Source organism: Phoenix dactylifera, chromosome 12, assembly GCF_009389715.1.
Source record: "Phoenix dactylifera cultivar Barhee BC4 chromosome 12, palm_55x_up_171113_PBpolish2nd_filt_p, whole genome shotgun sequence".
Lineage (NCBI taxonomy): Eukaryota > Viridiplantae > Streptophyta > Magnoliopsida > Arecales > Arecaceae > Phoenix > Phoenix dactylifera.
Genome location: NC_052403.1, coordinates 6,272,991 through 6,295,865, shown reverse-complemented (window position 1 = coordinate 6,295,865; position 22,875 = coordinate 6,272,991). Strand labels below are relative to the sequence as shown.

At 40.8% G+C, this 22,875-nt stretch overlaps 2 protein-coding genes across 4 annotated transcripts; one reads left to right on the top strand and one right to left on the bottom strand.

Annotated features, from left to right (window-relative positions):
* Positions 1 to 334: 334 nt before the first annotated feature.
* On the bottom strand, positions 335 to 5,650 carry LOC103696377 (serine/arginine-rich splicing factor RS2Z32). Of its 3 annotated transcripts, none has more exons than XM_008777983.4 (7): positions 5,497 to 5,650; positions 4,020 to 4,133; positions 3,151 to 3,190; positions 2,911 to 3,006; positions 2,623 to 2,819; positions 2,432 to 2,515; positions 335 to 999 (listed from the first exon to the last, which is right to left on the bottom strand). In XM_008777983.4, the coding sequence occupies exons 2-7, from the start codon at positions 4,124 to 4,126 to the stop codon at positions 597 to 599; spliced, it is 927 nt and encodes a 308-aa protein (XP_008776205.2). In that variant the 5' UTR covers positions 4,127 to 4,133; positions 5,497 to 5,650; the 3' UTR covers positions 335 to 596. The 3 variants fall into 3 exon arrangements, with proteins under 3 accessions (XP_008776205.2, XP_038988376.1, XP_026656850.2); XM_039132448.1 differs by lacking the exon at positions 5,497 to 5,650 and adding an exon at positions 5,392 to 5,412; XM_026801049.2 differs by lacking the exon at positions 5,497 to 5,650 and having other exon boundaries at positions 3,151 to 3,423.
* Positions 5,651 to 16,480: 10,830 nt separating this feature from the next.
* On the top strand, positions 16,481 to 20,228 carry LOC103697776 (protein NETWORKED 2A-like). Its single transcript, XM_008779701.3, has 2 exons — positions 16,481 to 16,707; positions 17,528 to 20,228. Exons 1-2 carry the CDS (start codon positions 16,614 to 16,616, stop codon positions 20,032 to 20,034), a joined length of 2,601 nt encoding a protein of 866 aa, XP_008777923.2. The 5' UTR covers positions 16,481 to 16,613; the 3' UTR covers positions 20,035 to 20,228.
* Positions 20,229 to 22,875: the final 2,647 nt, after the last annotated feature.

Below are 22,875 nucleotides of genomic sequence, written 5' to 3'. Positions count from 1 at the left end.
AGGGAATAACATAAATATACCTCGAAAATAATTAGAATTGTCAAAACAAACCACTCCGGTTCAGCTTGACAAAGGCTCACATAATAAATACAGGTCAAGCGGGAGCTAAGCCTAGCCCAGCTCAAGTAAGCTCAAAATCCAATAAATAAAAAATAGACAATGATAATAGTATTATAATAATTAATTTATAAGTAAGATATTGTTTTACGATTAACTGATCGGAAGAATTTAAACGAGGTCAAACAACAAAAATCAGCTTACGCAGATAAATGTAGATATGTAAATATAAAGGTCATCAGGTTCTCATGGGCAGCTCAAATTGGATACCAGGTTAAACAAGCTAGCTTGAGCTAAGCCTGGATTGCTCAAACTTAATTGTTAACAACCCCACCGATAAATGTAGGTGCCATCAAGCTTATTGCTCCGCAAAAAACGACAATAACATGTTGCTGAAATCAAGTATTTGAAAGACAATTTCAAAAGCAAGCAATGTTCATCAGTCACTGGTTTTAAGAGAATAGTACACAGTACTTATGGAGGCACCTGCCGATGAAAGTTCTATAGAACTAGCTAACAATACCAAACCTCAGTCCCCCTCAGTCTTGTGGAGACTCGCTGCCTCTAGGAGAGACATGATTACCGTCATCCCTGTCGTCCCTTGGACTCGGACTCCTCCCATTAGTCTCGGGGCTCCGACTCCTTCGGTCCATAGGAGGGCTCTCTCTCCCCTGGCTCATGGGGCTCCTGCTGTTCTCCCTCCTCCTGGGGCTCTCACCGTAATCTGACCCATTGCGATCAGCTTCCCTGCGTTCCTTAGGTGGAGGGCTCATCCTCTCTTGTGGACTCCTGCTACCATCAGGTGACAAGCTGCGCTTCCTCCCCTTCATTGGAGACGGACTCCTCGACTTTGGGCTCCTGCTGTATCTAGGGCTCCTTGATCTCCTCTCATCACGTTCTATGCTGCGCCCATCTCTTCTAGGTGCAGGAGACCTGGATCGACTGATCATAGACCACCAAATGGATATTAGAAATGCTCACAAACTGTATCTTAGCAATATGAAATATGAATTGCATTCAGAGTAACAAGCTCTTCACCAAAAGTGCCAGCACAGGCAATTCAATGTACTGAGGAGATTCAACCAACAATATCCTCAAACCCAAGAAACACGAAACTTAATGAAGATACATTGATGAGGCATACCTAAGCAAGGGATGTATCAAGTGAGTCAATTTTTTTGAGGATGATGCCATCATGATGTTTGTACTCTCCCTAAGTCTATCTAGAGAGCATATTCTCTCTTAACATCATGCTTCTTCGCAACCAAAATGCGAATGCCTTTGCCAAATGACTTGTAAAAATTCGAAACCATGATTCTCTGGCAGTAAAACATTATACCGAAAGAAGAATCCATTACCAAACTTAAAATATTAATTACTGGAAGGAGAAAGGTAACAAAAGCGAGACTGTAAATATCCATCATACTTAAAAATCGCATGTTGCACAACCCTCCCCCACCTCTCCCCACCAACCAAATCCAAAACCACCACAAAAAACAAGAAAAAGAAAATGAAAGGAGAAGGGAAGAAAAAGAAACAAGCAGTAGATCTGGAAAAAATAAGTCTTCAGATATTGGGGCTTCTTTTTCTCCCCCTTTGGAACAAGAAACAGATGAAGAACTTCAAGTAAAAATAAACAAAACAGCAAGAAAGCAGGTATTCACCCATGCACAAACATGTGAAATACACACAAACAAAAATAAATAACTCCCCAAATGATAAAAAGCCTAACCATCTAAAAAAAAAGTACACCCCTCAACTTTTCTTTCCAAATAATCCATGTTAAAAAAGTTGGACACCCAATCATAAAATTTTGTACCAAGGCCCAAAAAAGAATAGCAAGTTCAAACTGCTGCCCCATGCAAACTACACAAATGTAGTATAAGAGCAAAAAGAATACACAAATGTAGTATAAGAGCAAAAAGAATACAAGGTTAAAATTTTGACAAGGAAAAAGACAGCAAAAAAGTCAAATAATGAATGAATTGGTTATGATAAGGATATATCGGGGGTACAAGCTACATAATCTACACATGAAAAGCCCAAGGCATAACAAACAGTCCAACTCCCTATGTTGAATTTACCAATTGTTAACATCAAAAATGGCATCATGCCTTCATCTGAAAGGCTCAATCACCTTCATTCACAAGGATATACAATCCTCACTTTACCACAACTTCATAAAGTAATAGAAATCTGCTTGCAGTCCAAAAACTACGTACTCCAATTAAATTAATGCAAATACTCGATAACAGCAAAAGGCTACTAGCACTTAATTTTCCATCCCGGTAGTGACTAGAAGCAAATTAAAATCCATTAACCACCCAAGAAAAGTCATTTATAAGTTAAGGACCGTACAAAATCTTACGCATACCTGTAACTACGGCTCCGACTGTAGCTCCGACTCCGGCTCCTACCACGGCGAGGGGTTGGCGAACGTGAATAACTTCGCTCGTGCCTGCAACATCAGTAACCAAACAGTAACCCACATTGGCGCTGCCAAGAAATAATTCATCAAAAAAGAAATGCAATGCAATTTTTTTGGGGATGAGGGATGTGGGCTACCTGATATTCTTGGGACTATTTTGGCAGTCTCTTTCTATATGACCTCTTTCACCACAGCGGTAACATTTGTTCTTCCAGTCCCCAGCTTTGCAGTCTCGAGCCCAGTGGCCATCAATCCCACAGTTAAAGCAACGGCCTGATCCAGGAGGAGGACCTCTTCCAAGATATTCACGTGAACCCCTAGGACCACGTGGACCCTAAAAATGGTGGCAGAAGTTATACAGGGAAGCCAAAGAAATACAATTAATAATATCAATATTCAGTTTAAGCAACATTTCAGTTACATACCCCTCTTGCAAATTCAACTATAATACGACCTCCATCAAATTCTCGCCCGTCTAAGCTGTATCTAGCATCATCCGCATCTCGAGGATCGCTAAATTCCTATTAAAGTGGCGGGCAGACACCAGAAAAGGAGAAAACGGGAAAAGCTCATATTTGAAGAAGAGCATATAACAGCCACTAGTAAACATAACAAGCTAACAATAACAAAAGAAAAGGTATTGCAAAGAGTAGAGGTATACATACAATGAAGGCATAGTCACGCTTCATGTCCACATCTCGTACTCTGCGGAAATGGTTGCCAGAAACAGTAAGGCCATCATGACTTAAGTAGCGGAGGGTATGTTACTTCGCCCCTCAGAAGAACAAAACACCACTTTGTGGTTGCAGCCAATTCCATAAAAACACGCAATAACACTACAGAAAGAATCGCCAAAGTCTCTTATAAACTTTGCAAGAATAGCCACCAATTCCACCAAGGGCACCACAGACCTCCCGGTTGGGCAAAAACCCAACAACCTTCAACAAGATCGTTCAAGTTAAAACACACGAGACCTTTTTTCAACCTTCTCACAATAAAAAAATAGACACATATACCCAAGCACAATATACTGGCCTGGCAAAGGACTATGTCTGATATCACCTCAGTGAGTCACTTCAAGATCCACACTTACAGCTAATTGAATGAACACATTTTCGCAACAGAAACAGAAAGGTTGTCATCACAATATACAAACAGCGAGTATTGGAAAACCATACAAAAGATGTGCGACTTTTTGACACAAACATCTGAATAAGAAAAATGACTTTTTAGTAAAACCATAATAAATAAAAATATAGTTATGCCAAAAAATTACACTGACGGGTAAACGATGATTGGTGTGTCAACTTGGTTATAGATAAATAAAACTCAGATTACAGATGATAAACAACATGCAGAACCAATAGATATAGAAAAAGAGTCTTTGGATTGGCAACCTTGTCAGGACATTTGGCAGCTAATCTGGATGGGATTGTGACATGTAAACTTACAAAATTGGTAATAACAATGTCATCACATTTGGACACCAATTGAAACAATGCATTCACTACTGATATATCATTGCCTATATTACCTTCCATATCTGCTGAAAAGGTCTTCAAGATCGCGTGGACGAGTGCGAGATGACAGCCGACCAACATAAAGGCGTGTCCCACCAGAGCGATCATCATAGCGAGGCATTTTCGTACTGCAACAAAACAAAAGCAATAAATATACACAAAATGAATATTCTGATAATCAGTTGTATGCACATATGCATATGAACAGTTGACTGCAACCAACATAAAATAGAAAAAAAATGGAGAAGAAAAAGAAGGAACTCGGATGACACGTATCAACTAAAAGTGAAAAAAAATAATCAAAAGTTCAGATGATTAGATACCACACATCAGCTATTCAGTGAAGTTTCATAGTTGAATGCATAATTAACTGTTAAAGGGTTAAATATATGCATTGTCTATTAGATAAACTCCAATTTATAATGTCATTTTCATTATATCTCTGTTACTAGTTGTCTTTTACCAGTACAAATTATAGTTTGGTACTGTCTTTACAAAGGCATAATATGAAGTGTACTTTTTAGGAGCGTCTGGTTGTATAATAAAATTTTGTCAAAAGCACTAAAACCATGAAATTGGACATTTAACTTTTGAGTGTATTTTTCTAAATTTATTTTTTTTCATTTCCTTCATGTCATCTTTTTCCAACTTCATATTCTCTTCTCAATAACCAAAAAGCTCGTTGAAAAGAACTCTTTTAAACAGCAAAAAATCTAAATATTTTAAATAAAACAAAAAAATCTTGAAAAAACAATAACTTTGAAAGACTTCAAAGACAGCCTTCAATATTAGGACTTAAGAGGGTCGGTACTCATCTCAACCCTGACATCAAGGCCAACGCCATTCTTTATAGATCTTGGCTAGATTTTTTTTTCATTATAGAATACAAACCTTGCATCTCAGATCAAAATCTGGTGCTAAGAAAAGGCCAAGAGTTCGGGTCATATGGCGATGAATCGATCATTCGAAGGCACAACGGATCTCTAGTCAGGTTGCCTTAATTGGTCTACTACTAGATTATTCTAAAGTTAAAAAAAAGGCTGTCGAATTAGACTAGAAGTTTGGGAAATAACAAGGGGCGAAGGATTGCCGAAAACGCTAATAAAATTTCCGAAATTTCCCACTATAGATATCCCCCTGCCTCCCACTCTCTCTCTCTAAACCCTAATCAATCACAGATCGATTAAAAAAAAAAATAACAACCTGAAAGACATTAGAACTATTTGACCTCAAAAACTATCACCTATTCGGGTAAATCCAACATAATAACTACAAAGACAAACCGAAATCAAAGAATCACGGGCGTCATCGCTGCGGGAAACCAGAACGCATCTAACGGAGAGTAAAACAGTGGGAGAAACCTCGCAAATCCATTATAATCCTTACCCAAAGGTAGAAGAGAGACGAAAACTCGAATAAATCGACCAAACATTAGATCAAAAATTCGCACAAGAGAAACCCTAGAATCCGGAAGCGAAAAGGAAACCGCACCTGAGCGATGTCTGAAGGAAAAAAGGGCAAACCCTAGCCGCTCGCAGGCAGGCTGACGGGGGCTCCGCGATGAGTTATAGGACTTAGGTATCGAACGGACGGCCCAGATGTTCTTGACTGGATCAGCTGATGCGTGCGTTTCTCGCGTGCAAAAATAAAAGTTGCATCGGTGATTGCGTAATTCGGATAGAAAATTTCTATTTTTGTCGCCATGTTTTGCAGTGGGGCGGATCGGTACGTGCAGGACACAGATAGGATCCACTGGGTGTTTTGCACCGCAAACCCTCAGCAAGCGGAAGTGGACAGGGCGAATGGACGGTCGTGATCCATCACGAACAAAGTTAACTAGAGTTTTTCCTGTGGGCTTGCCCGCGGTATGGCATCTCTATGAACTCAGGCTTCCGTGCGCTTCCATGCACTCATCCGTAGGGCAACATTTGTCCGTGCCTTTTTTTTCCCTCTCTCTTCTTGCATGAATCATGGTCCTTTCGTTGGTGCATAATTTTTTTTATTTTTTTGTCATTTCTTCGATCAAGAAGTTACGGGGCGGGAGTGAATAAAAGGTGAAAACCTTCTACTCGACGACTTACTTCAGATAGTAAAAAACTACAATACCTTTTAGGTTATATGTGTATATCGAAAGAAAGATAGGACAAATCTACCATTTCCTTTAGCTCCAGTACAGAGAGCGGAGTCAGGCAGGAGATCAGAGGGATCCTCCAGATACCGAAGCAGGAAGGGACGCTTACCTACCTAGGCGTGCCTATCACTGGCCGGAGACTGCGGGTGGCAGAGTGCTCCGGTTTGGTACAGCGAGTCCAGAGCAGGCTGGAGGGATGGAGGGCGTCCTCATTATCCATGATGGGGAGAGTGACACTGGTCAGGACAGTGCTGGGATCTCTACCGGTTTATCTCATGGCCAACACAGTGGTTCCCAAGACGATCCTGTTAAGGATCGAGCGCCTTCTTAGGGATTTCCTGTGGGGGTCATACGGTGGAGGTCACGGAGTGCACCTGGTCGCTTGGGAGCAGGTTTGCCGCCCCACTAATGAGGGCGGTCTGGGAGTGCAGTCCCTTATTGAGAGGCGCGAGGCTTTCATTGCTCGGCATGCGGCTCGGTTCATCTTAGAGCCACACGGCCTCTGGAGTCATGTGATGGCAACCAGATATGGCCGAGGGGCTTCAGGGGTGGCACAGCGGGGCCGCCGAGTCTCCTTTGTTAGCAATATATCATATAAATAAACAATAAATCTATTAATTCATTTAATGGAAAATCTTAAAAGAAATAATATACATGCATATTATTCGGCATCCAAATAATTCTATTTTAATGCAAAATAAATCTATTCTAGCACAAAATAAATCTATGCATTTAATAAATTTATATCATAGAATTTCAAATCCTACCAATCTACTAATATTAAATTAAAAATAAAGGTAGAAGAAATAGCCTGATTGAAAGCAGGTCGAAGCGCGTAGACGCTGTCCCAAAGAAGTATTTGCCCCCACGTACGGGTCACCCGGCAATCCTTCTCGGAGATACGACGACCCTACAACCTCTTCTTCGGCACGTCTCGGAAGAAGTCAAAGCGAACCCGATCGGACTTGCAAATCCAGCAAAGAACGGAATGAAAAGAACTAAATCAACTTAATAAAAATGTAAAACCAGAATTTGGAAGTGGCTAAGAGGGAGAAGAATTTTTCCAGAATTTTTCCACTATTTTTCTGAAATTTTTCGTGCTTACAAAGAAATGAAATCAAGGGGTTTAAATAGGGGTTTTTACAGGGGCCGTTTGGTCATTTGCGGACGCGTTTTCAAACGCGTCCGTTTTCAAATGCGTAACGCCCGCTGGGCGTTACCTTTTCTCAAACGCGCACGCGGCCCGAGATTTTGGCCGCGTGCGCATTTAAGTTTTTTTTTTTTTTTTCAACAATCCCCCACAAAAAAAAACTTAAATAATTTTAAAATCAAAATAAAATGCTGGATATCTTATATTATGTAATAGGTGTAGGTACCTTTCGGTTTGAACCTTCACTTAGTGACAATTGATTACATCTGTGGAGCCAAGGTGGTCTTAACCTTGAACCTCGGTCCATGGCTCAGATTAAATCAACAACACACATAATATAGCCCGATCTGGGTTCTAAGCGGGTTGCGCTGTTATGGCCATGCGCAGATATCTATCATGTGCTTTTTAGGGAATCGCCCATTTCCCATAATCGCGGCCTCACGACTGCACATATAGGTGAGTCCTAATAAGGAAGCTAGCAAGGAAGCTCCTGCCTCTTGGGTCTCGGACTCATTAAGAGTTATACAAACGAACTCATCCTACCGCTTGCTTTTATGAGCACTAGCGCCATAGGGATGAGGAAAACATGAAATAGTGCTCCTCTTAGTCACACTCCGGTTTGTTTCTACCCATTGAACCTTTTAAGGTTGGGTTCCCACCGTGGTGATTTATCTTTATGGGCTAAGCCCCATCCCCCTCGACGACTCTAGAACCACTGTTCTAGATAAACCTTTTGTAAGCTGATCAGCCAAATTATTTTCTGATTTTACAAAATTCAAGGCAATAACATTATTTTTCAATTTATATCTCAATGATTTATGACGTACTTTTAAGTGCCTGTTCATTTTTACATTGGCATTTTCTTGGTTGCACTTATCTATTGCAGATTTACAGTCACAATGTAAGGAGACAGGTGGTAAAGGTGACTCATCTACAGGAAGGTCTATAAGTAGATCTCTGAGCCACTCAGCCTCAGTGCTAGTAGTGTCTAAAGCTATCAGTTCAGACTCCATGGTACTCCTAGATATTAAGGTTTGTTTAGTGGATTTCCAAGACACAGCAGCACCTCCTAGGAGAAAGACATATCCTGTGGTGGATTTAACATCTAAGGTATCGCTGATCCAGTTGGCATCACTATAGCCTTCTAGAACAGCAGGAAACCCACTAAAGTGCAAACTATAGGACTTAGTACCCTTAAGATACCTAAGGATCCTTTCTAATGCGGTCCAGTGATCTCTATTTGGATTAACAGTATATCTGCTAAGTCTATTTACAGCATATGCTATGTCTGGCCTAGTGTAGTTAGTTAGGAATCCTAGTGAGCCTATGATTTGAGCATATAGGCTTTGAAGGATAGGAGTTCCTAAGTTCTTCTTAAGATGTGTAGAGGGATCAAAGGGAGTAGAGACAGGCTGACAATCCGAATAATTAAATTTATTGAGTATCTTGTCAACATAATGACTTTGGGATAACTCAATTCCATTTGCACTTCTAATTATTTTGGTATTTAAAATTAAGTCAGCTTGTCCCAAGTCTTTCATATCAAACTTATGACTTAAAAATTGTTTTACTTCATCAATTATCTGAAGATCTGTCCCAAAGATCAGTATATCATCTACATAAAGGCACAAGATCACAAATTTGTGTCCAACTCTCTTATGATATACACATTCGTCTGTGCTATTGATTTCAAATCCAAATGTCATTATGGTTTCATCAAATTTCAAATGCCATTGCTTAGGTGCTTGTTTAAGACCATAAAGAGATCTGACTAGTCTGCAAACTTTATTTTCTTGGCCTGGGGTTTTAAATCCCTCTGGTTGGTCCATATAAATTTCTTCATTTAAGTCTCCATTTAGAAAAGCTGTCTTAACATCCATCTGATGAATCACTAATCTATGAATGGAGGCTAATGCTATAAGGACCCTAATAGTAGTTATCCTAGCTACAGGTGCATAAACATCAAAGAAATCTACCCCAGGTCTCTGAGTAAAGCCCTTGGCAACTAATCTAGCCTTAAATTTATCTACAGAGCCATCAGGCCTAAGTTTCTTCTTAAAGATCCATTTGCATCCTATTGTTTTACAACCAGGAGGAAGATCAGTCAATTCCCAAGTATGGTTTTGGATAATTGATTGCATCTCATTGTCCACAGCTTCTCTCCAAAAAGGTGAATCCAAAGATTTCATTGCGTCCTCAAAGGTAGTTGGAGAGTCTTCTATTAGGAAGGTATAAAAATCATCTCCAAATGTTTTCTCTATCCTGGATCTTTTACTCCTCCTAGGTTCTGCTTCTACTTCTATTTCTCTTGTCCTTATTCTACTAGAGCTACTAGCTATACCGCTATCTACTCTAGTCTTAAGTGGAAAGGTGTCTTCAAAATATGTTGCATCTCTAGCTTCTATGATAGTGTTGTTACTAATATCATTTACTTCTGAACTTATCACCAGAAATCTATTGGCATTACTATTGGCTGCATAACCTATGAATATGGCATCCACTGTTTTAGGCCCTATTTTCTTTCTCTTAAAATCAGGTATTTTAACTTTTGCCAAGCACCCCCACACTTTCAAATAGCTAAGATTAGGTTTTCTATGTTTCCAAACTTCATATGGTGTTAGATCATTATTTTTAGAGGGAATCCTATTAAGGATATAACAGGCTGAAACAAGAGCTTCCCCCCACAAATTTTCTAGCACTCCTGAGCTTATAAGCATGGAGTTCACCATATCCATTAAAGTCCTATTCTTCCTTTCTGCTACTCCATTTGATTGGGGAGAATAGGGTGCAGTCACTTCATGAATGATTCCATGATCTTCACAAAATTGAGTTATATCATTGGATGTATATTCACCTCCCCGATCTGATCTCAGAATTTTAATTTTTTTTTCTTGTTGGTTCTCAGCTTCGATCTTAAATATTTTAAATTTGCTGAGCACCTCATCCTTGGTTTTAATTAGATAGATATAACAGAATTTGGATAGATCATCTATGAAGGTCACAAAATATTTGTTACCTCCTCTAGAAGTTCTACCAGAGTCACAAACATCACTATGGATCAACTCTAATAGATCTGAATCCCTATTAACGGATTTAAAAGGCTTCCTAGGGAGTTTAGCTTCTACACAAATTTGACATTTCTCATGGTTCTTAAGATCACTTTTTGGTATTAGATTTAGGTTCATAAGTTGCTTAATTGAATTATAATTTACATGACCTAATCTACCATGCCAAATAGAAGGGGGTTCTATATTCATAATCAAATGATTTTCATTTATTAAAGGAGCTATTACATTCAACTTGAACAATCCTTCACTAAGGAATCCTTTTCCAATAAACATTACACCATGAGAAATTACAACCTTATTGGACTCAAAAACAAGACGAAAGCCTTGCTGGACAAGCAAAGAACCACTAATGAGGTTTCTCCTAACAACTGGAACATGTTGGACGCCGTGCAGTGACAGGACTTTTCCAGAGGTAAGCTTTAAGTCCACACGTCCTACTCCTAACACACACGCCTCCGAGCTGTTTGCCATGATCACAGCTCCTCCACTTGAGATCTGGTAAGAAGAAAACCAGGAGCGATCCGAACAAATATGAATACCAGCTCCGGTATCAATCCACCAATCAAGTGCTTGTAAAGTCATGTTAACTTCAGGAGTGAAGGAAACAGGCCTGAAAGCTGTCTCAGAGGAGCCAGCGCCGGAAGTCACCATGTTGACTTGAGCACTGGATGTGTGTGGACCCTTCTTCTTAGATTGAAGAGGTGCAGTTTTCTTATAGAAGCACTGGGGAGACAAATGGTTGGTCCGACCACACACATAACAGAAACGAGCACCACCTTCCTCTTTTTTCTTCTTCTGCTCCTGGGATTGAATAGGCTTCCCATTGTAGTGGTGGTTAGGGTTTCTAGGGTTGTAGGGTTTCTTCTTGAAATTCTTACGGAAGGGTCGGTTCTAATTTTTCTTAGGAGGAGCTTCTACATTATATGCATTATTTTTGGGTCCAGTAGAGGTATTATTTCTGAGCCTATGCTGCTCTTCAATCCTAATGGAGTTTAAGACTTGGGTTAGGGTGAGAACTCCTTGGGTATGGCTCAGGGTCTTGGCAAAATCAGACCAGGAAGTAGGTAGTTTATCTATCAGACAGGCTACCTGGAATGATTCATCCAAATTGGTTCCATTAGCCCTAAGCTGGTGGATCAGGGTTTCAAATTCATGAATTTGGTCATTCATAGGCTTTGAGTCCACCATCCTAAACTTATTGAAATCGGAGGCCTTGAACCTCTTTACCCCAGCATCATCAAGACCATATTTGCTATCTAGGGTGTCCCAGAGTTCTTTGGCACTCTTGGCTGTGTAATAGATATCATACAGCCTCTCAGAAAGAGCACCTAGGATTCTATGGATACAATGATAATCTATCTCATCAGGTGTCCTAGTGGGTGTGTTAGTGGAGGCAGAATGTTCAGTGTTGGAAGAAGTAGTTGGGTTGGACCCGTTATCAACTTCAGTCGTACTTTGACCTATGGCTGAGATTAACCCTAATGTGGTGAGCCAGAACCGCATTTGGTTCTGCCACCTCCTAAAGTTATGGCCATCAAATTTTTCAGGTTTGGCACTAAGATGGTCACTAGTGTTTGAGGCCATAGGATCAGGGTTACAGAATAGTGACAGAAACCTGATTGAAATCAAAAAAATCTATGTCAAAAGATTGCAGTAATATTTATATTGAACTTTGGATGTCTAATTGATATATCCAAAAAACTAATAGCCAGATCAGCTCCAGATCGGTGGTGGAGTACTAGGCTCACTTAAGTACCAGCCTTTCTTAGGCACGTATGCCTTTTTGACAAGCTTTTCTTAGACACTATTAGTTAGTGGATATAATCACTAGAAATCACACAAATTCAATATTTAAAATAACCTAAATGCAAATTTAAATTAGATATTGTGGATTAACTAATTTCAAAATTTTTCGTTTGAATTTTCCGAATTAGCAATGATTGATTACTAATTTAGTAGTAGCAAATCAATTATTTTAATTGAGATCTAAAATATCAATTTAATGAATTATATGTTAGATTTGAATTATTGCCTTATTGAAATAATTGATTACTAATTTTATGGCAAATCAATTATTGTAATTAAGATCTAAAATGTCAATTCAGCGAATTAAAATATTTATTCCTTTATTAGAATAATTTATTGAGATCTAATAAGTCAATTCAATAGATTAACTATTATGTATCAACCAATTTCCGAATTTTCCGTTTGAATGGGATCTGGAAATTACTCCTTGAGAAGTCCAAATGGAGGTATAATAAACCTCTTGGAGGTTAACCAAATTATTAACTCTTTAGAATAATTTATTATTGATGATGTGCTAGCAAAAACAATTATTGCAATTAAAATCTAATATGCCACAATTGTAATAAAGAATTTAATTAATTATATATTACTAACAAAAATAAATACTTCTTTGGATTGTTAGCAATATATCATATAAATAAACAATAAATCTATTAATTCATTTAATGGAAAATCTTAAAAGAAATAATATACATGCATATTATTCGGCATCCAAATAATTCTATTTTAATGTAAAATAAATCTATTCTAGCACAAAATAAATCTATGCATTTAATAAATTTATATCATAGAATTTCAAATCCTACCAATCTACTAATATTAAATTAAAAATAAAGGTAGAAGAAATAGCCTGATTGAAAGCAGGTCGAAGCGCGTAGACGCTGTCCCAAAGAAGTATTTGCCCCCACGTACGGGTCACCCGGCAATCCTTCTCGGAGATACGACGACCCTACAACCTCTTCTTCGGCACGTCTCGGAAGAAGTCAAAGCGAACCCGATCGGACTTGCAGATCCAGCAAAGAACGGAATGAAAAGAACTAAATCAACTTAATAAAAATGTAAAACCAGAATTTGGAAGTGGCTAAGAGGGAGAAGAATTTTTTCAGAATTTTTCCACTATTTTTCTGAAATTTTTCGTGCTTACAAAGAGATGAAATCAAGGGGTTTAAATAGGGGTTTTTACAGGGGCCGTTTGGTCATTTGCGGACGCGTTTTCAAACGCGTCCGTTTTCAAATGCGTAACGCCCGCTGGGCGTTACCTTTTCTCAAACGCGCACGCGGCCCGAGATTTTGGCCGCGTGCGCATTTAAGTTTTTTTTTTTTTTTTCAACATCCTTCATGTGGCGTGAGATCGGGAGGCACCTGCCGTCAGTATCGGCACACATCAGGGTTCTGATTGGCGACGGCCGGAGTATTGATGTGGCTAGCGACTCATGGGTGGACTCCTTGGCCCTGAGCCGCTAGCCAACTATGTTTGACACAGAGGCAGTGGAGGGGTTACGGGTGTGCGATCTCCTTGTACCAGGAGGGGCAGTATGGGATGAGGCCAGACTCAGGCTATTGTTCGGGGTACACTTAGCTGCGAGGATCCGATCCCTCCCGTTACCAGGATGCGGTGGGCCAGATGTCAGGGTGTGGGGCACCTCGAGCCAGGCCAGTGTCAGGTTGGGAGACATCACGCGCGCCATTCAGCCAGGGCATGAGCCGGGGCCGGACTGCACTTGGATTTGGAGGTCCAGACTTCATCCGAGGGTTGCTCTCTTTCTATGGAAGGTGTTCTGGAACCGACTTCCTACGAGAGCAGAGCTGATCAGGCGAGGTTGGGGGGTTCCAGCTGAGTGCGGGACGTGCGGAGCTGAGGAGTCAGCGGACCATGTGCTCTTCCAGTGTACATGGGCGCGGTCGACATGGCAGTGGGCTGGGATCCCGCGGGGGGCCCGGAGTGAGCGGCTACAGTTTCTCAGGGTGACACGGCAGTGGTTAGCCTGTTTACGGACCCGCGAGGAGGGCATTAGAGCTACTTGCACAGCACTTCAGATCTGGCTGGCAAGGAATACCCGCACTCTCGGTGAGCGTAGGGTGTCACCGAGGTTTGTGGCAGAGCTCGCTCGAGCACAGGCCTCGGAGATCAGACCCGCCTTTCTTACAGATAGACCTTTGACAGCTCGGGACACCTGGGGTTCCCCCCTGCTTCGGCAGCTTCTCAGTTGGTGTTTTTCACCTGGGAGCCCCCACCCCTGAGCTTCCTCAAGGTTAACTTCGATGGGTCAGTTCTGGATGGTGGCACGCGAGGCGGTACAGGCTTTGTCATACGAGGCCCGCACTCCAGGGTAGTGGCCGCAGGTGGCTGTCAGTTGTTTGATACATCGGTGCCTGTAGCAGAGTTGCATGCAGCCTGGGTAGGCCTTCGACATGCGCGGGTAGTACTGCGGGCCAGCTCGATTATTTTGGAGGGGGACTCGGCCACTGTTGTCCGATGGATTCAGAGGGGATTGGGGGGTGAGAGCACAGACCATCCGTTGATTCGCGATATTGTGATGATGAGTGAGGGAGGGGCCACTTTGGCCAAACATGTATTCAGGGAGGCCAATGGGGCAGCCGATTGGGTGGCTGGCCATGTGGCCCACCACTCGGGGTATGCCCTCTGGTCAGGGGAGGCGGAGCTGCCATTGGCACTCCGTGAGGTCTTGTATTTTGATTTTATTGGGTGTATTCGTACCCGTACTGTATGAAGTACCCGTTTTCAGCAAAAAAAAAAAGAAGAAGAAAAAAAAAAGAAAGATAGGACAACAGACTGAGTTGCCTTCTTTACTGCTTAAAACTCGGAGGAGATCTATTGGTCTTACCAAGAAGCTATTTCTGCACCGCTTTTTTATTTTCTTTTTCTTAATTCTGCTAGCTATACTCATGCTAGAATGATATGAGCAGTCGTTATACTAAAAAAAAAAAAAAAAACAAAAATGAGTTATATAAAAGGTACATCCAGTTAGAAATGTTCTACACTTAGCAAGCAACTCCAAAAAATTGCTTGGTAAGCAGCTCAAAATCATTTGTTACGCTAATAGGGTGGAGTCGGAACCTGGGGTAAGTGAGATGGCTGCTATGTCTTGGAAAGTGAGTCTTTTTTTTCTGAATTTCACTTTGTGAAAATTAAGACACATTTAGCTCAAGTTGATTCAAAGTAAATGATCAATAATGTAGAAATGCATGTTGCTTAATGAATAATATTTTCTTTAATCACTTATGAATAATCTAATCCATCAAATGCACCAAGCACAAAACCTGAGCTCAACTTGTATTGTCCCGAATTCAACATAAACACTAAAGTTTATTGTGTGATGGATATTATTCACTTATTTGGTTTCTCGTAATTGATGGGTTGGGTTTTGGTCTGGTCAAGTTAAAAGAATAACTTTTTATAAATTTAATGAATCATTACGAGTAGTTGACTCATTCAGCTTAACCCAATAAATTTGATTCACAACTTAGTTCAATAATTGTCCGATACAACCTATGCCATCTTAAACTCAGCTCATCCCGTCTTGAATAAATTGTCGCCATCCATTATGGAAACGAATGCACATAGAAGAAAAGGAGAATAATTTAACTGCAACAATTTTATTATTATTATTACATTTTATATAATCAATTGTATGAGAATTAAGGATTGCATAACATTTTCAATCTAATACTTCTTACATTTTACTTAAAAGTGAGCTACACATGATAGAAAACAGCCATAAAAGGCTTAACCCAACTGTCTTAATCCATGAAAACTCTACATCTCTTGATCCAAATTGGTCTATAATCCCCACTCATTCATGACCGTTTTATATTCCAGATTAAAAAAAAAAAAAATCAGATCTTCAAAGCTCAGGTAAGTCCAAAATTCTTGAACCAAATCTGGCTCAAACAAAACCAGACCAGTTCTTGCCACCTCGTTTCACTGTCTCATGCCACCTTCGGACCGATAGGGACAGGGAGATTTTTTTTTTTTAATGTAAAGGGAGGCAAAACGAGCCATCTGATTTTTATTGAATATTAATCGTACTTACAACAGAGATAAGAGACAGAAATGAGTTATATTGTCAAGAGAGAAGATAAACAGATACGAGAAAAAAAAATTAAATGATTCCAAAATTAAGTTTTTGATAATTAGAATCGAAAATGTTAAGCTGTTACTCCGTTACAGACGTAGCATACTCCTCTTCCCTTCCTATTAGAGCGCTCTCCCCACACGTTTACCCCCATCTTCGGGACTGCATCCGGTCCTCTACGTCCGAGCCTTATATGCTTACGAGAAAAACGTTCAGACTCCTCGTCATGGCGATCGCCTCCTCTTCCTTCTCTTCCTCCCACCACACCTTGTTTCCTTCTCTCTAATGGGATCTTTTGATCCAGTCTAAGTCCAGAGAGAGGAAGAGAGAGAGAGAGTGAGAGAGGAGGGAAAGAGATGTTGCAAAGGGCAGCGAGCAACGCCTATTCCTGGTGGTGGGCCAGCCACATCAGAACCAAGCAGTCCAAATGGCTCGACAACAACGTCCAAGGTTAGCCTTCTTCCTCCTTCATAGTATTATGTTATTGAAACATTTCAGTGCAACCAAGATTCGTTACAGTCACAACTACATGATCTTTTTTTTCTTAAACTTTTCAAAGAACTTTTTCATAACCTTTTCAAAGAACTTTTTCATATACTACATCTGAAATCCTTAAGATGTTTCAATGAAAAAATAAGGAATAGGATCCCGTTTGTTCTCTTAATGCTGGGTTTTCCATTGCAAGTTGTAATAGAGAGACATTGTTTGGCTTTTCCTGAGAATTTTCTTACTCTTAGCATGTGAAAGCATCTATTGCTCTCTCTCTCTCTCTCTCGGGAAAAAAGCATGTGAATCTGGTCTGCTTAATGGTAGGATTCTTCGGAGAGATAATTGAGGGGACAAGAAATTGTATGGGCGAATAGAAAATTTCTCTGTCATTTTCAATAAATTGTTTAGGAGGAATCTGACCAATTTTTCATGGGCTTCAAGACACTAGGCAGTCCCTATTTTTACCTCATTGTCACTTGCTCATAGAAAACAACCCTTCTGATACCTCCTTAAATCTTACTCTTACTTTTAAATATCTTCTATATTTTGAGAAAGGGACTATAAAATACATTTATGTATTGCCTGTGGACATAAAGCTGATAACTTATAACCGATTGCAAATGATCAAAATTGTTGTGTCACAAAGTTGCATTTCATATGGTATATACATCCATGCTCACTACATTTTTTTTCTGAGAGAGAGAGAGAGAGAGAGAGGACATCACGAGTTTGTGTTTTTATAGTTCATGATCTAAATTTCTGGACGTTTTTTGGTGTGCAGAGATGGAGGAGAAGGTGAAAGCCATGATCAAGCTCATAGAGGAGGATGCTGATTCCTTTGCTAGGAAGGCAGAGTTGTACTTTAGAAGGAGACCAGAGCTCTTAAACTTTGTTGATGAAACCTACAGAGCATATAAAGCACTAGCTGATAGGTACGATCGAATATCAGGAGAATTGCACAAGGCCAACCACACCATTGCAACTGCTTTTCCTGACCAGGTCCAGTTTAATATCGGCGATGACGACGATGATGAGAACTCTCCAAAGGCAATGACTGCTGTCGATGCCGGTAAATTTTGCAAGTCACCAGCAGAAATTCCACCGTTTAGTTTGAGAACCACACACAGAGAAAGTCGGCCTGTCCTGGACAAGACAAACCATAGGAGGATTAGCTCTCAGATTAGCAAAGAGAAGGCACAAGAAGAGATAGACAGGCTTCAGAAGGAAATCCTGCTACTGCAGACTGAGAAGGAGTTTGTCAAGAGCTCTTACGAGAGTGGAGTCAAGAAATACTGGGACATAGAAAGGCGGATTACCGAGCTGCAAGAGGAAGCTTCTTCGTTGCAAGATGCTTTCAATGCCAGTGCATTCATTGAAGATGACGATGCTCGAGCTTTGATGGTAGCAAGAGCCATTAAGTCCTGTGAGGATACCTTGGTGAACCTGCACAAGCAGCAAAAGAGATCAACAGAAGAGGCAAGAATAGAGTCAAAAAGGATAAAGGATGCCAAACAGAAGCTAAAGGCACTTAAAGTTGAGTGTGGTCAGTCTCAGATGGAGACCGGGGAGAACTTCGATCAAAATACGGAGCAGAGTTCTGACACCATGAATGGGGAGAAGGAAGTATGTGCTTTGAAACCGGAGAGGGTGGAGTTGCAGTTGATATGCCAGAACGTAAAGGAAAACTTTGATATGAGCTCTGATACATCGGCGGTGGAGCTTGCAGAAAAGATCGACGAGCTTGTAGATAAGGTCATCAGCTTGGAGCTCATAGTTTCATCCCAGACTGCACAGATTCAGGGATTAAGATCAGAAACAGATGAGCTTCAGAAGTACTTGCGCAGCCTAGAGGAAGATAAGGCAACTCTGGTTGGTGACTCCAATAGCTTGACTGAGAGGTTAAAGGAGGCAGAAGACGAGTTACAAAGAGTTCAACATCTTGAGAAGTGTGTTCAAGATGAAAAAGGCATGGTTCAAACACATTTGGCCAAAGCCTGCGATAGCCTTAATGATCTTTCAGAGAAATTGCAGTCCCCTAAACATCATGGAGAGAAGAAGCCACTAAGAGAGGGAAGGCAAGAAGGAAGGATCGGGGAGATGGGTTCAGTTGATAGCAATAGTCGAAGCCCCCAAGCAGAGTTGCAATTGCAAGAGCTGGATGATATACCAGACCTGCAAAACCTGCTAGTGAAGGGATTAGAAGGCAAAGAAAAGATGTCATTAGCTGAGTGCTCATCTATCCTTCGGGACTATAAAAATACGAAGAAAATGCTTACTGAGATAGAGAAGAGGAATGAAGAATACCACGTTGAGACAATGGAACAGGTAAAAGAATTGAAGAGTGCCAATGCTATCAAAGATGATGAGATCCGATCTCTAAGGAAAATGCTGAGCTCATTACAGAAGACTGTTAATGTAAATGCACCAAAGAACTCTGAAAAGTCTGACAATAAAGTTACGGACTCCATGCCAAAAACAAATACACCATTTGATGCAACAAATACTGATAGCCCTCATGCAGAAGAAGACATCAAGCTGTACCAAGTCGATGAATCACACACCTCCTCGCCTATCGAAGAAAAATTTAGAGCAGATATCGACACATTGCTAGAGGAGAACTTGGACTTCTGGTTAAGGTTCAGCACATCGTACCATCAAATCCAGATATTCCAGACAACATTTAATGACTTGCAAGCTGAGATGGAAGAGCTAAAGGATATCAAACCACAAGAGGGGAGTGGTGGCGCTATGGCTGCTGCTAAACAAGCAGCAAAACAGGAATCAGTCCCGAACGGCAAAAAGCTAAGAGAATTGAACACGAAACTCCAAGTTTGGTTGGAAAAGAATGAGCTGCTAAAGGGGGAGTTGCAGTGCAGATTCTCATCCCTTTGTAACATGCAAGAGGAGATAACAAGGGTCTCAAAAGAAAGTGAGAAACAAGATGTGCAGTTCACCTCTTATCAGGCTGCAAAGTTCCAAGGTGAGGTGCTCAACATGCAACAAGAGAACAAAAAGGTGGAAAAAGAGCTGCAAACTGGATTGGATCATGTGAGAGGCCTTCAGATTGAGATTGGAAGGGCACTGTCGAAGCTCCGTGAGAACTTCGAACTGGCTGGATCAAGAAACCACCAACAACAACAGTCCCTTAGGCATGTATCAAGCAAGCATAAAATACCATTAAAAACCTTCTTGTTTGGTGCCAAGCCTAAGAAGCCATCAATATTTTCATGCATGAATCCAGCACTGCACAAACAATACAGTGATTTAAGAACTGGGTTTCCTACATAAATTCAGCTTGGTGGTGGAACATCACCTCTTCTTGTCATTGCGTTGCTCGCATATGAAGCGGATTTCCTCAGCATCTTGTAAGCTGATTTTTGGTTTCTTTTGCGAGCTAAAAAAATTTTGTACACCTGATTTGAGGGCCACATTGATGCACAATGGAAAGGTAGTCTGACTGTGTTATGTTTTTCCTGAGTCTACCATTAATTTTTTTGTTGATGTGGGAAAATTTGCACCCAAAAAAGTTAGCTATGAGATATTATTTGGATTCTTTTATCCTATATACATATCTAAAATATGCTCAATACATAGCCGATGTGGGACTAAACATACGCTCGCATTGATCCTTTCTTCCTCTCTCGTTTGAGCATCGGCATCTTCACTACGCTAAAGGTTCAAATCCATTTAAATCTAATCACAAGCACTACGACTAACTAGTGGTTAGCCTGAATCAGCTCGTACTGCAGTGTCCCCTAGTCTATATAGGTCGTGGGTTAGATTTGCTCAGATACCATTTGTCACAATCCAGAATCTTACCCAAGAAAACCAACAAAAAAGTATTATTTAGATTCCTTAGCCTCATATAAATATCCAAGATATATCTGGTGCATAGCCAATGTGGGACTAAATATATACCCATATGGATCCTCATAAAACGACTTTTAACATAAGTAAATGGACCGCTCAAATTGATGTTTTGCCCTAAAAAGTGTGCGGCCGTATTGCGTACCTAGACCTGGGTGCTAGGTTCGGGGTGTGGTAAGAATACAATAATATTCTAGGAATATCTTGTAATTCTATCTGCTTAAATTTCACATGTGATACCCCTATGCATTTCACTAGTATAAAGCATATAGAAATCACAATCTAGCCTCATTTATATAACATAACTCATGAAGCATCAAGAATCTTTAGAGACACATGCCGGCCACTCACTCGTCTGACCTTAGGATTTAAGCACTTGAATTCCCTTTTCGGAGATTCGTTAGGAGGTTTTTTTGCTCCGCTTGACCCACTCAAACCATATATATTTTTACCACATGCGGAATCTTAGATCTCAATTTAGTTATCAATGCAGTTTAACTGCATGTTTCCTCTATCGAAGACTAATATCTTTTATGTTCAATCCTAATCTCTCCTTTCACTGTGTATTCTCACTTGCATCACCCATGTTCTTCCACAAGTTCCCTCCTCCCCATTTTTCCAAGGATATTTACTATGAAAACATAGCCTTCCACCCAATTTCTCACATGCATATCACAAATGTAAAATGCTAGTTCAAATATTTCGAGATAAAAATTATACAGCACCCCAAAATCTTCTCTCCGGCCGTGGAGTATCTCATCACGCGGTCGAGTTCTAATACGTTGCAGACTTTTAGATCCGCGTTCAAAGTCCACACCAGGTCACTGAACTTTGCCGACTCCTACTCGCGAGCCCCCTTTGTTTTTTTTTTTTGTTTGTTTTTGGTAAAATAGTATTTCATATACCTCTTACGTAAGTACAACCTGCCAAATCAAGAGAAAAAAGATACAAGAAAGAGAGTATATCGGCTATACTTGTCCAAATGAACTCTTCGAAGTGCCAAGCAACAAAGGAGACAATTCAATCTGCAGCTCTTTTCGCCTTCCGATACACATGTGCTGCCTAAAAAGAGCCCAAATCTCTGACCTGCTTGCAAGTCTTGCGAAGCAGTGGGTGACCATCCCCATACTGATCCACTTCCTATAGTACACTCCTCACATAAAAGATACCTTCTTAGGCTGTTCGAAGCTCCGCCTCAATGATGGTCAGGCCGGGGTACGCCGACCTCCAACTGTAATCAACTTACCATAGTGGTCTCTAATCATACAGCTCACTCATTCATATACTCCATCCGCCAACATACCATCGTTGAAGTTCACTTTGAGATGACTAAAAGGTAGAGACACTCAAAAAAAAAGAGCAAATATGGACGTTGTGACAGCGGAGCGGGCATCCTAAATATTTCTGGCCATCCTAGAAGATATCGAAGCGGCAATCGTGGTAATCCCTGCAGCATAAAGAAAGACGCCATCCACCATTGTTTTTTTGGAGACGACCTCCCGAGCCCCCCATTCGTTCAGACAAACTGCTCTCCATGTGGCAAGACCTAGTTGGCACCATTAGCCAACCGCGTTGTGTGGGGGTTCGAGTCCGAGGGAAATGTTTGTGTAATGGACCGGCGCTCCGAGCGGTTTCCTCCCTGCTGCAGCAAAAGAAAAACGGTTTCCTACTTTCTCCAAGGTGACGAATTAGTGTGGAAGCTTTCACTCTATTAATTGAATCACGTACTAATGCTTCTTGCTTCCTCGAATCATAGGAAGCCACTAACATATACACGCGGAACCGATTCAGAACCGTCTCGGAAAAGAAGAGGCGACATCTGCGGTAGCACTTGAGTTCGCTAGGAACCACTGGGCCTCAGTCAACTTATGATTCACGTTCACTTTGGAAGCCCCACTATCTGGCCTCCTCAAAACAATTTTTGTTGGCAGCATACTGGAGGGCAGAGACAGAGAATGAGTAGACTTTGTGATCAAGGACCATAACTTCAAGTTTGTAGCAGTAGGTAGCTGGTGCGCGCACCTTTGATGAGCCTGTCACTGATAAAGCTGAGAGCAACATAGGAGGGTGTTATTCAAGCAAGGCGCGCTTTAGGCGCAGATAGCATCTAACTAGAAGATGACTCAGCTACAGTGATTAAGTGGATTCACGGTCGTCACAGTATTGACATTTGACAGGCAACACCCGTTACTTTGGAACATATACAGAACTTCGAAAGAACTTGACGCTTTTCGAGCTATGCATGTCTTCCGAAAAGCGAAT

Bases quoted from the DNA above. Each gene is read 5' to 3' on its own strand.
- LOC103696377 (XM_008777983.4), bottom strand. From the start codon at position 4,126: ATGCCTCGCTATGATGATCGCTCTGGTGGGACACGCCTTTATGTTGGT. The intron at 2,820-2,910 runs GTATGTAACTGA...CACCATTTTTAG, and splicing joins TAGTTGAATTTGCAAGAGGG to GGTCCACGTGGTCCTAGGGG. The intron at 2,516-2,622 runs GTAGCCCACATC...CTGATGTTGCAG, and splicing joins AATAGTCCCAAGAATATCAG to GCACGAGCGAAGTTATTCAC.
- LOC103697776 (XM_008779701.3), top strand. From the start codon at position 16,614: ATGTTGCAAAGGGCAGCGAGCAACGCCTATTCCTGGTGGTGGGCCAGC. The intron at 16,708-17,527 runs GTTAGCCTTCTT...TTTGGTGTGCAG, and splicing joins GCTCGACAACAACGTCCAAG to AGATGGAGGAGAAGGTGAAA.